Source organism: Ammodytes marinus (genome assembly GCF_949987685.1).
Source record: "Ammodytes marinus genome assembly, chromosome: 6".
NCBI lineage: Eukaryota > Metazoa > Chordata > Actinopteri > Uranoscopiformes > Ammodytidae > Ammodytes > Ammodytes marinus.
In genome coordinates, this window is record NC_137235.1 from 24322993 (window position 1) to 24337717 (window position 14725).

General features: G+C 42.0%; 2 protein-coding genes across 3 annotated transcripts in view; one reads left to right on the forward strand and one right to left on the reverse strand.

The window, feature by feature from the left end:
• The window catches only part of dok7b (docking protein 7b), a gene marked incomplete at its 5' end in the record, with an annotated part of 23093 nt that extends 22306 nt beyond the window's left edge, over positions 1 to 787 (forward strand). The window contains one exon of the mRNA XM_080028859.1: positions 659 to 787. Coding sequence (XP_079884985.1) covers positions 659 to 771 — 113 coding nt within the window. The 3' untranslated portion in view covers positions 772 to 787. The remainder of the gene's footprint in view (positions 1 to 658) is intronic.
• Positions 89 to 14409, reverse strand: lrpap1 (low density lipoprotein receptor-related protein associated protein 1). Of its 2 annotated transcripts, none has more exons than XM_080029819.1 (8): positions 14140 to 14409; positions 13472 to 13616; positions 7405 to 7535; positions 6533 to 6653; positions 5261 to 5416; positions 3646 to 3728; positions 3074 to 3250; positions 89 to 2630 (listed from the first exon to the last, which is right to left on the reverse strand). In XM_080029819.1, exons 1-8 carry the CDS (start codon positions 14299 to 14301, stop codon positions 2562 to 2564), a joined length of 1044 nt encoding a protein of 347 aa, XP_079885945.1. In that variant the 5' UTR covers positions 14302 to 14409; the 3' UTR covers positions 89 to 2561. The 2 variants fall into 2 exon arrangements, with proteins under 2 accessions (XP_079885945.1, XP_079885944.1); XM_080029818.1 differs by having other exon boundaries at positions 5261 to 5419.
• Positions 14410 to 14725: the final 316 nt, after the last annotated feature.

A 14725-nucleotide genomic window follows, 5' to 3' on the forward strand; every position in this document is an offset into this window, starting at 1 on the left:
GGCTAAGGAGAACAGAAGTGAAATAGGAAAAAAAGTGTTTTAATGTGTATCCAACATTGTTTAAATAGACTAAAATGTCATTGGTATGTCTTATACATTTACTGCATAGATACTGGCGGGGTGGGTGATTTGATAGCTATTCTAGTCTGTGTACCGCTTCTTACAAATGTAGCACCCAAAGAAATAAATGACACGGCACCATCATGACAGACAACATACATCAATTTACATTTGATTTGGTTGAGAGCATTCTCAATTGCTGCCTATTTTCCCCCTTTCTATTTCAAGTTTTCCTTGCAATTATTTTCTTTTCAATTTCCTTACAAGTAGAAACAAATCGGTACACTGAATAGCAAAGAACAATTTATTCATGTAAAACAGACGAATTAATTAGATTTCTACAGTGCGTGTTCTTATGAAGTATTATCACATATTTATGGACTCAATTTATAACAGTGGCGTTAAGCAATTTACAATGATCTATATGTAACAACATCGATTCTCAGGTGTTAATGTCAAATATAAATGTAATTGTATGTATCCTTACAATTCAATTTAAATGGAGCGTTTCAGTAACTGAACAATGCAGCTCAGACAAGTTAAAAAAGCTGTGACACAAAGCAGTAACACAAATGTTTTCTCTTGATTCCCCGAGCAGAAGAGGGCTCCATCAGGTACGCCCACCTCCACATGGCTGCCATGGATACGGCTCAGAGAGTGGGGGCGGCGCATGTTCAGGACAGGCCGACTCAGCGAGGGCCACCACACTGACTGTGCAACCAACACCATGACAATTCAAAACAGATTGCATTGCCCGTTCTATGGATTTTCCTGAATAAGCTAAAACGCTCTTATGCAGTCGATCATCATGCCAATCCATTCCACTCCGAATAAGAAAAATTAGGAAAATGTCTGGGGAGTCTCTAATGGAGCTGCCGTCTTGGATGTGTTTTGTGTTCTGTTAAAAGTGTTTTCCATCTTATTTATTTGTACTTAAATAAGTGCTTTCCTGACTTTCTCTTGATGAAACATTAATGTTTTTGGCTGCGTGGCACTTATTTTCAGCTGAGTTTGAAGGAAAAGCTATGTGCCTCTTAAGATTCTCTCAGGATGATTGTTCAGCTTTGGCATTGGTATACATGGCCTTAATTATTGAATAATCCCGGACGTTTACCAGTGATATAGGACAATAGAGACAAAAGTAGGTGGCAGCTTTGCCTGTTATCAATTAGTCATTGCTAGATTTCCTTTCTTCAGACTGCTTGGGCGTGGCTCTATTTGTTGCTGCCTGTGCTACCAAGAGGTCACCAAGTACCATTATCTAAAATTCAAATGATTAATCACAGGGTTGATGCAAAATGAGATCCAAGCCCCCTTTGGTGCACCTTACAATTGACTGTTAAGAATCCCAGCTTGCCTGGGTTTCATTCCACATCAGACTTTAAAAGCATTGGATTGAAATGAGCAGCTCAGTTCTATCTCGGGTTGCAGATGACATTAATCTAGACCCGTGTGGCCCAAGCAGGACATGACTGAGTAATCAGCCATTCAGTAACATTATTCATGCCAGTAATCAATGTCTCTGTTTCTGCTCCGTGAGAGGGCAGGAGGTGATAAATGGGGAAGCACAGTGCGTGTTCCAATTCCTCACCTGCCTCTTGATATCAATCAGGACAAATTGTCCAATATCCGACTGTAATTTATTCTATTGCTGGCGGTTTCCCACCGGTGTGTCTGAGAGGTCACCTGGAAACATGAGGATGACAACTCATCATTTTACCAAGACTAGCTTGCTTTCCTTTACAGGACTTGTAAATAGTAACTGCTTTTATTTATGCGATGATAAGAAACTATATTTTTGAAATATTACCATTTGTATGTTGTTGGCACCTGTATCTCACTGATTATTAAAGATTGCCGTTACATTTTCAGGTTTCCTTGTTTGAGTGCTTCTAACATGACTCAGCAAAGCGTTCTTCACTTTATATTGATTAAACACAGCAGAGGCAAACCAAGCTGTGAGTTACTACCGTAACAGCCTAACTAATGTAGCATTTATTGCTATTGATAGACAGTGTAGACAAATTGTCTGACAATAATGTTACATTATGCCATGAAGTAATCATGGTTGGCTGTTCCCCAGGACCTGAACCATCACTTGGTTAAAAGTAACTGGTGAGGGATGGACATGTGGCTTTCTTAAAGCACTTATTTTCAGCCAGACATTTCTTCTACAGCTGTCTGCCATTAGCTGTAAATCTATGTTGCTACAGAGAACCAGATTAGTATGTTAACTATTCCATCTTTATTGTGACTGATAATCTGATCAGCTGAATTATAAGAAATATCTCATATGTATTATGTACAAGCAACCTACAATTAATTCATTCAGCAATTTCTCAACAAATCAACAATAACACTAGAAAAGTAGAAAACAGTAGTAGAAAGGGAACGGGGGAATGTAGCATGTATGTATGTGTGTATGTTGTGTGTGTGGTTGTAGAGGGAATCAATCATCTCAGTTCATTCAACCTTGACTTGATGGGTGTGATCCGAGCCTCTCAGAGCTCATTGTGCTCCAGTCCCTCACGAGAGATCTTGTTGGACAAGTCCTGCATGTGTTTCTTCATCTGAAATCAAACAATGAAAGACACGGACCATTTATATGCATGAGAACATTCTATAGCTCCAATCTAACTTAGCCCTGACGCAAATATTCATGCGGGACACACTTCTCAATTTTCTGCAATGTTCATATTATGTAAATGGTATCTTTGACCCAACCGGCTTGATTTTATTTATACTGTATCTGAAATTGCACAAACAATATATGCTATTACCTAATTGCCAGTTGTATCACTGCCAATGTTTAAAATTCAAGCTTTAAAAAAAAACTAAGTATGGACCTCCCTTTGGCTACAATACAAATTATGCTTACAATAATTAATCTGTGATCTGTTTCTTTGTAACTGCATTTTCTCAACACTAAAGCAATTTTTCATTGCTGGTCTATTCCACAACATTGTTAGTTTGGACTTATGAAGAGCAGCCAATGACAGTAGAGCCTGCGTACCTTGTAGCCCATCTCCCTGGTCTTCTCGGCGATATTGTTGTACTTCTCCTGGTTCCTCTTGATGTGCTCGGTGTCTCCCAGAGCCTCCACGTGTCTCAGCTTCTGGTGGGAGAGCTCCAGCTGCTCCTGGTAATGGCTGTGCTTCTCCACCTTGGTCTCAAAGTGCCGCAGCTCCTCCTACGAGAACAGGGAACAGGAGGGAAGTGAACACATTAGGGGGTGTCACTTCAATCCACCTACAACTAAATGCACAGCTGCACAAGGGACGCTGATATGCATCCCAAGTAGTGACTAGAGAGAAAAATGTCACAGAGTAAATTCTAGCTGAAAGTTTTCCTGCGATACTTCTGATCTCAAAAGGCAAGGTATCTTTCAAATAAATTGAATTTTAAATTGAGTTCACTGTGAGAGATAGGAGAGAGGAATACTAGCAACTGCTCTCCAAAGATAATTCAGCCGTACTAAAAGAGAACTCGATAAAAAAGTTTCTAAGAGTTGTACATGGAAAAAGAAAAGTTATCCAAAATGTATTGGTTAAAGTGTCAAACTGTCACAAGTGATGCAAGGGCTACCTTGAGAGAGTCCAGCTCATCATCGCTGAGGTTCGCTCTCTTGGCAGCCTCCCACAGTTCAATCACACGGGGCTCCCGGAACTCTACAGAGGAAGAGAGAGAGAGGAAGAGAGAGAGAGAGAAAGAGAGAGAGAGATTAAGATGAACAGCCCAGGGAGACTTGGAGCTTGGAGCCTCACCAATCCTGGAACACTCAGAGGAGGGAGGCAGCATTACAGAGGAGCAGTCACATCAAACGTTTGATACGTTACATTCACAACAACACGCTGCCCTAGCTGCTCAATCATTCGGTATGGACAGACACAGCATGAAAGAGAAAAGAAAACCGCTTGCGTTGACTTTTCAGCATTAAGTGCTGTCACAGCCTTGTCTCTTCACTACACAACCCCACAAGCACTATGGAAGTACACGTGTTAGGAAAGCAGACGGAGAGGAGGAGACCAGGACTGTGTTGTGTAAGAGGAGGCAGGCAGAGAACAAGCAGGTCACAGGGAAACAACCTGCAGGGGAAGCAGGAGGGAGGAAGTAACACAGTCAGCCTGAATGAGCAATAGGAACATCACCTTGATCTACAGACTCCGACTGAGACCGCACACACACACACACACGCCCGCACGCACATACACACACACGCACGCGCGCAGCACAACAGGTGAGATCAAAGACTATGAACTATAAGGAAATCGATGAGAGAGTATTAAAGGTTTTTTTAGAGTTAAAAGGCAGAAAAGACAAGCCGGTTCTGACATCACAGCATGGATGCAGCATAGTGGGCTTCTTAAATGCCTCATTTTTCACTGAGCAGTACAGTTTGGTACGGTATGGTTTGGTAAGAAATGCTCAACCCTGGATCTGACTTGCATTTCCACTGCCGACAGAACCCATACTTGGTAGGCAGGGTACATGGCGGATGGTGGTAGCCGCAGCCAGAGCTGTTGGTTGAATGGCATTGGCTGCAGAAGCTACGTAACTATTGTGACATCATAGCAGCGGGGACAGTGTAACCCGCTGATTCATTCAATGAAGGGGAAGAATGTGTCACATTAAACAAGGGGCTGAACAGTCATTTTTCTTAATGATTCACTTTCAGGGGGGATGACACTGCAGTTTGTCTCTTGCACAGAAATGATGACTGTCGACAAATCAACGGACTGCAGACAGTGTGTAGCTCCACCCTCTTGGGACCGTTTGGTACCCCAACGAAAGGGTGAGAAAAATAGGTATGGCACAGTTGGCTTATTTTGGTTCCATTTCCAACTTTTGACAGTGGAAAAGCAAATAAATGTGTGCCGTTCTGTACCGAACTGATCTGTATGGCTCATTGGAAATGATGCTTAAATTACCTCCTCTAGTGGCCTATTTTATTGAAGAGAAACATTTAATTTGGAACTAAAAGCATACAACACTTAAATTAAGCTGTTAGCATGTCAATGTTCACGAACTGTGCTACAGCAGAAGGAGTGTGTTATTATGATTACACATCCCGGTGATGAGGCTGTTGAGATTCATGTGGAGTGTCATTGAGATGCAGAAGGAGACTGCTGTGTGTGTGTGTGTGTGTGTGTGTGTGTGTGTGTGTGTGTGTGTGTGTGTGTGTGTTCTCTCCATCTCTCACCGCTGTCTTCGGTGAAGCCTTCGTGGCTGATCTTGCGCAGGCGGTCAAAGCCCTGGTTGAGGTCTCTCATTCTGTGCTTGAGGTCCGTGTGCTTCTGGTGCAGCACATGCTCCTTGGCGTCGCCCTCCAGTGGAGAGATCTCGTTCTTGTGCACTTCTTCTGAGGAAAAGACATGACAGAGGGGCAGAGGAGGGGAAGGTACAGGGAGGCCACAGTCCACAGAGGGTTGGGGTGGGGGGGTTTGGAATGGGAGCGAGGGCAGAGGAGGAGATTAGAGGGATAAAACAAGAGGAGAAAGAATAAAAATAGGCACTAAATGAATGCAATTAAAAGAGACAAAGGAAAGAAGCATCCAAATTCTGACACAATAAGTCGATAAGAAAAATAACAGTAAAAGAGTATAATAAACAAACAATAGACAATGTTGCTCACGACAAACCGAGATTTGGTGGACTTAACAAATTTGATGTTGTGTGCTTAAGTGCTAAGGCATTTAAAGGGCTTGTCATCTTACCAGTTAATATGACAGAGTGGTTCTGAAATACCTGTCTAACCCTAAAAAGGTGAGACAGTTAACGCTGACTCTCTTATAGAGGTGGACATTTGGATTAAAAAAAAAGGCAAAACAGACAACCCATTGAAACAGGCAGTAACAGTGTGTGTGGATGGAGATGGTGATGTTGTAGAGTTGGACAGAAACTCCCCCTCAAGGCAACATTGGACTGGCTCAATATTTAAATGCATCAGACAAGCTGAAAAACCCTGCTGGCTCGTGGGGCATAAACATAGCACTGTGTGAAGCGCTAACGAAAAACGTTCTGTCAGTGAACAGCTGGAGAGTGCCCATCACACCCAGAGGAGAGATGGCTGTTGTCTATCGCGTCTATCTTCAAAACAGCGGGGCCCGTCAGCTGAGCTTAAAACTCACAGCACGATGTTATGAGACAAGCACAGATAAGAGCAGAGCACAGGGTGACAACATATGCAATCTGATACCTTTCCATCTAACGGACATGTCCACAAGACTGAACAAACGCACAGCGAGCACTTCAGACTTGATGCTGGTGTTTTGGATGCCTGACCTGAGCGGATTTGCTTTGCCTTCATTTATTTTGGAAGATGCCCTGACACTTAGAATATTATAATATGGCTTTATTTATGAGTTTTATGTGAATAATATGTACATTTTATACCGGGAAGAAAGCCAGAGGTGAATAGGAGAGAATAGGACAGGGCTCATAAAGAGCAAAGGGAGTGATTGATGCTTCTCACCCTCGGTCCTGCTGACTGTGTCCATGAGGATGTTGTACTCGTGGATCTTGTCTTTGTGATGCTGGAACTCCCTCTTCAGGCTCGACAACTCCTCTTTGGAGAACTTCCCTGAGGTCTGGGCCTGGTGGTGTGTTTGTGTGTGTGTGTGTGTGTGTGTGTGTGTGTGTGTGTGTGTGTGTGTGTGTGTGTGTGTGTGTGTGTGTGTGTGTGTGTGTGTGTGTGTGTGTGTGTGTGTGTGTGTGTGTGTGTGTGTGTGAATGAGTGAGTGAAGGGGGGGATGGGGTGGGGCAGTCATCAGATACAGAAAGTCAGGCAGGAAGGAGCTATTCTCGAGGGCAGTGGGAAAGTAACATATATTTGATTTGGAAAAAGAATGACAGGTTGTGGTGTTTCAAACAGGATCTCTGTTGGGTGCGGTAAAATTCCTTGACTACATGTCTGGAATGTGTGGCATAGGAGAATTTTCAAATTTTGTAGGGTTCTACAAAATACATATATATATCTCCGATGCTCAGACGCGTCAAAATTCACATTCCAAATGATTCGCATTTTCGTGCCGTTTGTTCGCGATGTGTCTGGTGTGCAAAGACCTTTATATTTGGAGCAAATGTCACCTCACAAAGTAGTTGTCAAAGCACAAGCTTATGAGAGCAGTAACTGTGCTGCGTGAGAGCCTTGAAAAGTCTGTACCCTTGTAAAACAAGCTTGGTGCATCTGGTCTTCCTTTATGTGAAATTGAGTGACAATTATTTTTTAGCTAGACTCAGGTTCACAGGGAACTGTAAATGTTACCAGTAACAAACAAAAAAAGGAGGGCATATATATATTGCAATATATTTTCAGTCCTTGCGCCTTGGCACACACATACACACCTTGTTCCAGAGTTTGTTCAGCCTGGGATCTTCAAATATGTCTCCTTCTTTGGTCTCGTGGTCCTTTAGGTGGTTGTTCTCCATTGGACGAGTGTCTCTCTTCCCGTCCATTCCATACTTGGCCAGGATCACTGCATGACACAACACATTAGACTTTTAGCTAATGCTGTGATACATTATCTGGACATGAACTTGTAAGCATACACTCCTCAACTAAATCTAAAGACCAGGGGAAAATTGCAAAGTAGATGATGAACAGCCTGTTTGAGTTTAAATTCAGTTCTCAATAAATTACTTAAATTTGTTTCGTCTCTTGCTCCTGATGGCATTTTGAAACTCTACTTACAACTTATTACGATCAACCACCGAGAAATGAAAATACTTTGGAATGTTTCCCCGGTCTTTAGATTTTGTTCAGGAGTGTATAAAGGACTGACAACTGAGGCTGCCATGAGAGGAAGCTCGTTTGATAACAGAAATAATCTAAATTGACTAGGAAAAAACATTTGCTCATCTTTTAAACAAGACTCTTAAATATTTAACATAAAAAATTAGCCAGAGGCTCCGCAACCCCAGTGACAGCAATTCAATAATTCCACGCATGGAACAGCAAAAGGTGAAGCATCTCCAATGAATCCTCTGCTGAAAATAAGCTGAGCAGGCCAACTCATAAGGTTTGGAGTCTTGGAATCTGACGGGAGCCTATCATAACAAACCAACTTCACTTCTACATAATCAAGTAGCAAACAGTAAAAGGTTTTTGAGTACGGTTTTGTCATGCAGCTTCTGACCAGTAAAAACCATATAAAGAAGAGCGCGAGAGAAGACTTAATGCTTATTTACCCTGCTACTCACTTTAATCCAACTCCGTACTCAACTCAAAACGTAGCAGGACTAAAGATTAATAAAAAAAATATATATATACACATCCAAAACCTGCCAGGACACAAATACTGAGCAGTTAAGTCTTGTGTGTCTAAAAATTTCAGAATGCTACATAACACAATCAAGTTGGACTTGGCTCTGAAGAAGCTCTACCCTCATTATTCTGCTCTCGTAAACAGTTATAGCAGCCGGCAGCCGCTGATTCAGCAGCACCACCACAAGTTGGTTACCCATCTGTATCACTTGTTTACTAATTATACTTCATATGGAGAGTATATGCATGCAGTGGGCTAGTTTAATATCCTCATAAACAAGATGCCCCCACTAGAAGACAATCTCTGCGGCACTGTTTGGCTCACATGCTTTACAGTTTATGGGCTCAGCGGAGGCTCTTGCCCAGAGTGATCTACAATGTGTACAAACAGTTGAATAAGTTTAGATGTTATCAGATCAACAAGCAAGGTGATGGGGGCGCCCTTAGCTCAGTTGGTAGGGTGTCCCCCCCATGGGCCTCGGCCAGCAGCGGACCCGGGTTCGATTCCAGCCCGCGGTCATTCTCTGCATGTCACTCCCCTCTCTGCCCCATTTGAACCCTGTCTCTACACTATCAATAAAAGCATAAAAATGCAAAAAAAAAAGCAAGGTGACAGGATTTGTCCATAGGCTTATCACACTGACTGCATGAAGGAAATATGCTATTAAAACAAAAAACAAGGAAAGACAGAAATGATGGTTGTGGCCAATTACAATGACTGAAGCAGAAGGACTTAACACATTGAGAAGAGGCTTCTTAAAGATTTATATTCCGCCCACAAGAATGCAGTGACTCTATTACTCTGCTTGGAATAGAAGGTCACCCCACCACTAGGGAATTAGTTAGTAGAGCGGGTGGACTGCTGTATGAGCTGCTGCTAGTGGCAGAATGCTAAACAGAGCAGTGAGTATTCCATGATGGGTCATTACCTGCAGGTACTTAGGTGAAACACTAACTCTAGATTTATTGGACTGGATTAAAGATTTTATTGTCAAAATATGCCAGTACAGTCCTTTTGACATTCTGAAGCATACTGCAGGGGCAGTAGCTCTCTCTGAATACATATGTTTCATTGTCCAAGTAATTACTGACTACTACATACAATTGGTGCATGCAATTAAGTTGCAACATTCTCAATCTCTCGTCCCCATTATATATATATCTCTAATATACATTAAAGCGGATACGAGTAACATTTAAATATCTTTTAAACAACCTCATGTTTCCTCTGATAATCATAAATTACCTTTAACAGCAAACGAGACCATCAGTGCAAAGAAAGACGTTTTTATATAGTTTTTATTACTGCTTTTGGTCTGGTCGCACACCCAGTCCGATTTTCGGTTCGCTCGTGCAGGCTCTATGGTCACATATCCGTATTGGTTGCAGATTTCAGTGTGGCGCTGCAACGCGATTTGAGAAGCCTATCCCTCCAGGTGAGGGAAGGGGAGCGGGAGCCTTGTTTGAGACAGTTATTTGTCGTCATAAATGACTGATAACGGGGCTGAACCATCAAAGAAAAAAAAGAGAATGCAATGAAGAAAAGCGAAAAAGGTAGAGTGAGTGATAGGCGGGCGGGAGGACGTTGCCAAGCAACGTGTATACAATTTCACGAGAGCGAAACTAGACTGCTAAATGAATGAGCGGTTGGTACTAACACAAAGTTTGCTTTGCTTCACCATCATCAGATAACCATTATCTGAAATAGTCATTATTTACATCAACAACACAAACACATTACCTCATCGTGATCCATAGTCTACTAACTGCCGTCTCTCATTCATTCGCTTTCTGTGAGGACACAGCTCCGTGAGAGAGAGAGTAGTTAGGTGACGCTGCTGAATCAACTCATTGCAAGCAGGTGTGTGTACTGACTGGCATTAGTTGATGCAGTGTCAAAACCACTCTCACGGAGCCGAAAAGAGTCCTCACACTTTCAACACACGAACATGCACTATATTGCGCCCTTCTCAGTCCACGCTCACGCGCCTGGCACGAGCATTTGCGACAGCGGGCGTCGTAAAAATACTACCGCTTTTGTCCAAAGGGGACGCCAACGTGCCATCTTACTCGTAGTGCCTTTAACACTGTTTGGCATGACATCTGAATATGTCAATGATTGGTGCTGCTAATCCAGTTAATTCCCCATCATAATCTTTACAAGTGAGCCCCGACCGCTTTCTACAGGTTCATAGGGTGCAAATAATGGGTTGTTTTAATCCTCAACCATGAGGTCCATGTTAAAATTATTTTCTCTCTGCTAATGTTTAATACATGTAACCTTCACATGCTAAAGAAATGTATACACTCACATTGCACGTAATACAAATGTACATGTTTTAGAGTGCGTAGTATGGGTTCAGCTACAGCCTTAATCATAAATTGATATTTTGGAAAGAGATGGTAGAGTCTAACCTTGATAGGGATGAAGAACAAAGTATGACATTGGTTTTTCAAGTAGGGGAGAACGGGGTAATGTGAGACACTTTTTACATTTGTTTCCCTCTAAGGGAGCTAAAATGATTTACCAGTCAAATTTACACATTTCCCATTAATTCAGGATGTTTCCTAGAAAAGGGCACTAGCAGCTAGAACAGCCTGGACACAGGACTAGACCCAGTTGTCCTTTTCCATCTTTTGAATCTTTGATTAATATGTTTCTGCATTTATTTTATTGGGATCATTCATTGAATAAAGACATATTACTTAGAATCAATAGGTGTTAAAGGTCACTCTCCTGTCCGCCACATACATACGTGCCAAACCATGCCCTTGCTGACACCCCTTCAACCATCAACCCCCACCTCCAGCCCACATTGTCTTTTGTCTTATTCAAACTAGTCTCCTTGCTACCTCAAATATAATGGATTCATTAAAAAAGGGCACAGACACTGTCTCACTTTACCTCACAGCATTAGTCTCACTTTACCCCACTGCCACAATTTGAGAAAAAACTACCTGTTAGCAAATCAGGCTAATCTTCAGTTATCATCATCACATGGTTTCATATGTTGGTAGTTCATCAACATGTATGATAGAAGTTTTTCTACCTGAATCAATTTGCTTTGGCACAACAATCGATTAAGTTGACAGCAAGAAAATTTACTTTTACATGCAGAAAAGACATTTTTGTGAAACAAACGTGCCTACAACATCACCATGAGGTCCTCTCTTTCATGGCCAAGCGGAAATGAGAGGGGCTTGAAAACATATATCTCACATGACCAAAAATGTGTTCCATTGCCTAGATACAGGGGGTGTCTCCCATTACTCGATGGCTCACATTCCCCCGTTCTCCCCTATTTGTATTCTATAAGGATCCCATTTTTATCTAACATTCTCCATGAAATGCCCAAGCAATGACATTTAGAACATAAACAATAAAATAAAATGTACTCTTTCATTAGCTATACACCGTAAAATAAGTTTAACGAGGAATCGATTGATCCTCGAGGAATGCAAGCGATCACACGAGTAGCGAAAACACTCGTGCCCATCCCTAGTAGCTACTATTGCTCTAAATGGTAACACTTATGTACGTTATGCAAATATGCAACTTGTTTGTTGAAATGTTAATAAATGGGAGCTTCCTCAAGCAGCCATCTCTTTCCCGACAATCCCCTCTGTGCACAAACTCTTACATATGGTAATTAAACATTATAACACCTGCGGCTTATAGTCCAGTGCTGCTTATAGTGCGGAAAATACGGTATTCTGTCTCTTTAAATTTGATGAAGATTGCCATGCTGTACATTTTGACTTAACAGACTGGCTCTCTTAACAGATCCCTTCAACACCGAATGAAATCTTACACTTGACCAAATCTACACTGTCTTCACATTTAACCTGTCAGGAAGTTGCCATACATTTGCCCTCAGACAGACTGAAGGTTCTGCAAGCTGTAGCCTAGCCTTTTATTAAACAATGCCTTTTTTAGAGGAGATATTAGCATTGCGTTTTCATCTCCAACACATACGGATTCCTTTAAAGTAGAGTTGGCCAATGATTTTCATTGACTGCACTATATAATTTAGTCATATCGATGTACACTACCTCACTTATGAACAAAAACATTTCCATGGGAGCTGCTTGAAATTTGTATGCCATTTTTGCTATTTGGTGAGTACTAATAGGTTTCTCTGTTAAGATTTCAAGACCACATTTTAAGCATAATAACTTGCCAAATTCATACACCTTTCAGAGGGGTACTGCCAAAGACGCTGACTGAATATTTAGGGCAGGGGTGTCCAAACTACGGCCTGCGGGCCAACTGCCGCCCGCAGCCCGCTTTGTATTGGCCCGCGGCCGATTTTAAAAATATAATGTAATATGGCTCTTTTAATTATTTTAATTTTTTTGTATTTCTTAGTTAACCCACTAGTGCAGGGGTGTCAAAACTGATTGAGTGGCCCGCGGCACATTTAAAAAATATAATGTAATATTGCCCTTTTCATTTTTTAATAATTTAAATGCATTCATTATATTACAGATAAATATGTCCCATAAAAGAAAAAGAGCACCGAGCCAATCCCAGAGGACCCTGCATAATATTTTATTTTACATTTATATTTTTATGGAAAATCCATGTGTCCTTCTTCAATAGCTTCTAATTCATCCCACAGTGTCTCCAAATTATTTTTTCATACAAAATTCTTCAGATTAAGCCTCTTAATTTTCCTCTCAAAGTGCACCAGATTCATGCATTTCACTTTAAAAAGTAAAACAATTCACAGGGGGGAATACCCCCGGACCCTCCTAGGAAGGTCGGGATCTCGGCTGGCTACAAGTTTCACCCAGCTGAACATTGGAGGCAATAGCAAAACAAAATGGGTGTCTGAATGGCATTCAACAATAGTCAATGAGGGGGGCAGCGCTAACATTGGAGAGGTCTGTTTAATTTGAAAGGAAAGTGTTGCCATGAAGAAGGATTGCAATTTACGAAGACACTATGAAACTAAACATCAGAGCATGTCCTGATAAATGTGTTATTTTTGAAAAGTGGCCCTTCGTAGATTTTTCTTTATGTGGCCCTCAGTGAAAAAGGTTTGGACACCCCTGATTTAGGGCCAGGGTGTCCTACAGTCAATACAGGGCAAAGTGAGGACCCTGTCTGTCCCCGACTGCAACAACAGGCAAATACTGTCTCACCGTTGAAGTTCCTCCGGAGCTGAGCCTCTTTCTCTCCATTCTCATCCAGCCCTTCCACCTTTATCTTCTTCCACTGCAGCTCATCTTTCTCCTGGAGCTTCAGGTCACTGTGCAGCTCCGACTGACGCACGGGGGACAACTGGGTCTGTACAAACCAGGGCAAGAGACATAGGTACACCTTAGTTAAGACAGGGTGTAACACAGCTTGTGGCAAGGAAAACCCAACAGCAAAATGAGATTGTAACAGTGACAGAAGAAACAGGCCTACATTGTACGACAGGTGCATATAATGTTAGGTAGTATTGTTAATTAGAAGTTATATAATTCATTAAAATCGAAAAATCTCAGTTCCATTTTAAAGAGGTGGAGCTGGAAAACGTAAGCTAGGCTACTACCCAGTTCAAGCCCTGTTCTGATTCCCTTTTGACCATGATGGCAGAAGTCACTGGTGTGAAAATATGGCAGGTCACATCTGACTGAGCAGTCACCAACTTCAGGGAACACCAGAGTGATGAAGCCAAGATTCTGCAACGAAATACAAGACTGTAGCCAACTTCACTGGCCGACAACAGTCAGTGTGCTAGTGCTAGTATCACAGACAGCTGTTTGCACCAGCTTCACGTTAGCTGTCTGTAGCCTACATTTGGTAGTTCCTTTCATATACATACCCTTTGAGCCTTCTCCCACACCTGGTTCAGCTTAGCTATCCTAAACTCCACCGGCTTCCCATCAATGTCGCTCAGCTTCTGCTCGTTCAATTCACGGGAGTATTTTTGAGACCTTACGCCAGCGCCGAAGCACAGCGCCAGGACTAAAAACTGCAGGTTCATTTTAGAAATACTTGTACACAGACAAAGGACAAGGAAAAACGCCCCAAATACACCAGCTAGGATAAAATATAACGGGTGAAGACCGAATGTTTCTGTTGTTGTAGCTCACTGGAGTTCCACAAGTCATGTGCTCAAAATGGGCGTGCACTTCCTTTAGGAGTGCATTGTAGAATATGTAGTTTCTTGTCTCGGCCCTTACGTTGTTATCAAAAGCGGATACGACCGTCTGTGAACTACAAATCCTCCAATTCAACTATGCGCGGTTACCTAGCAACGAGGTCTGCAAAAAACTGTGAGCAAATAGAAATCCTCCACGCGCTTAACGTGACTGGATGCTCACATCCCCACGTTCGCTACAATATGACAGGCATTCTTTATATGTCCATGATACCCTCAGCACAAGTTGGGAGTAGGGTAGTAAATG

What these genes read in the sequence shown, in the direction of transcription:
- lrpap1 (XM_080029818.1), bottom strand. Translation starts at nt 14,301, where the DNA reads ATGAACCTGCAGTTTTTAGTCCTGGCGCTGTGCTTCGGCGCTGGCGTA. An exon ending in TGAACAAACTCTGGAACAAG is followed by an intron (nt 6,654 to 7,404) that starts GTGTGTATGTGT and finishes ACACACCACCAG; the next exon opens with GCCCAGACCTCAGGGAAGTT. An exon ending in CACAGTCAGCAGGACCGAGG is followed by an intron (nt 5,420 to 6,532) that starts GTGAGAAGCATC and finishes TCTTTTCCTCAG; the next exon opens with AAGAAGTGCACAAGAACGAG.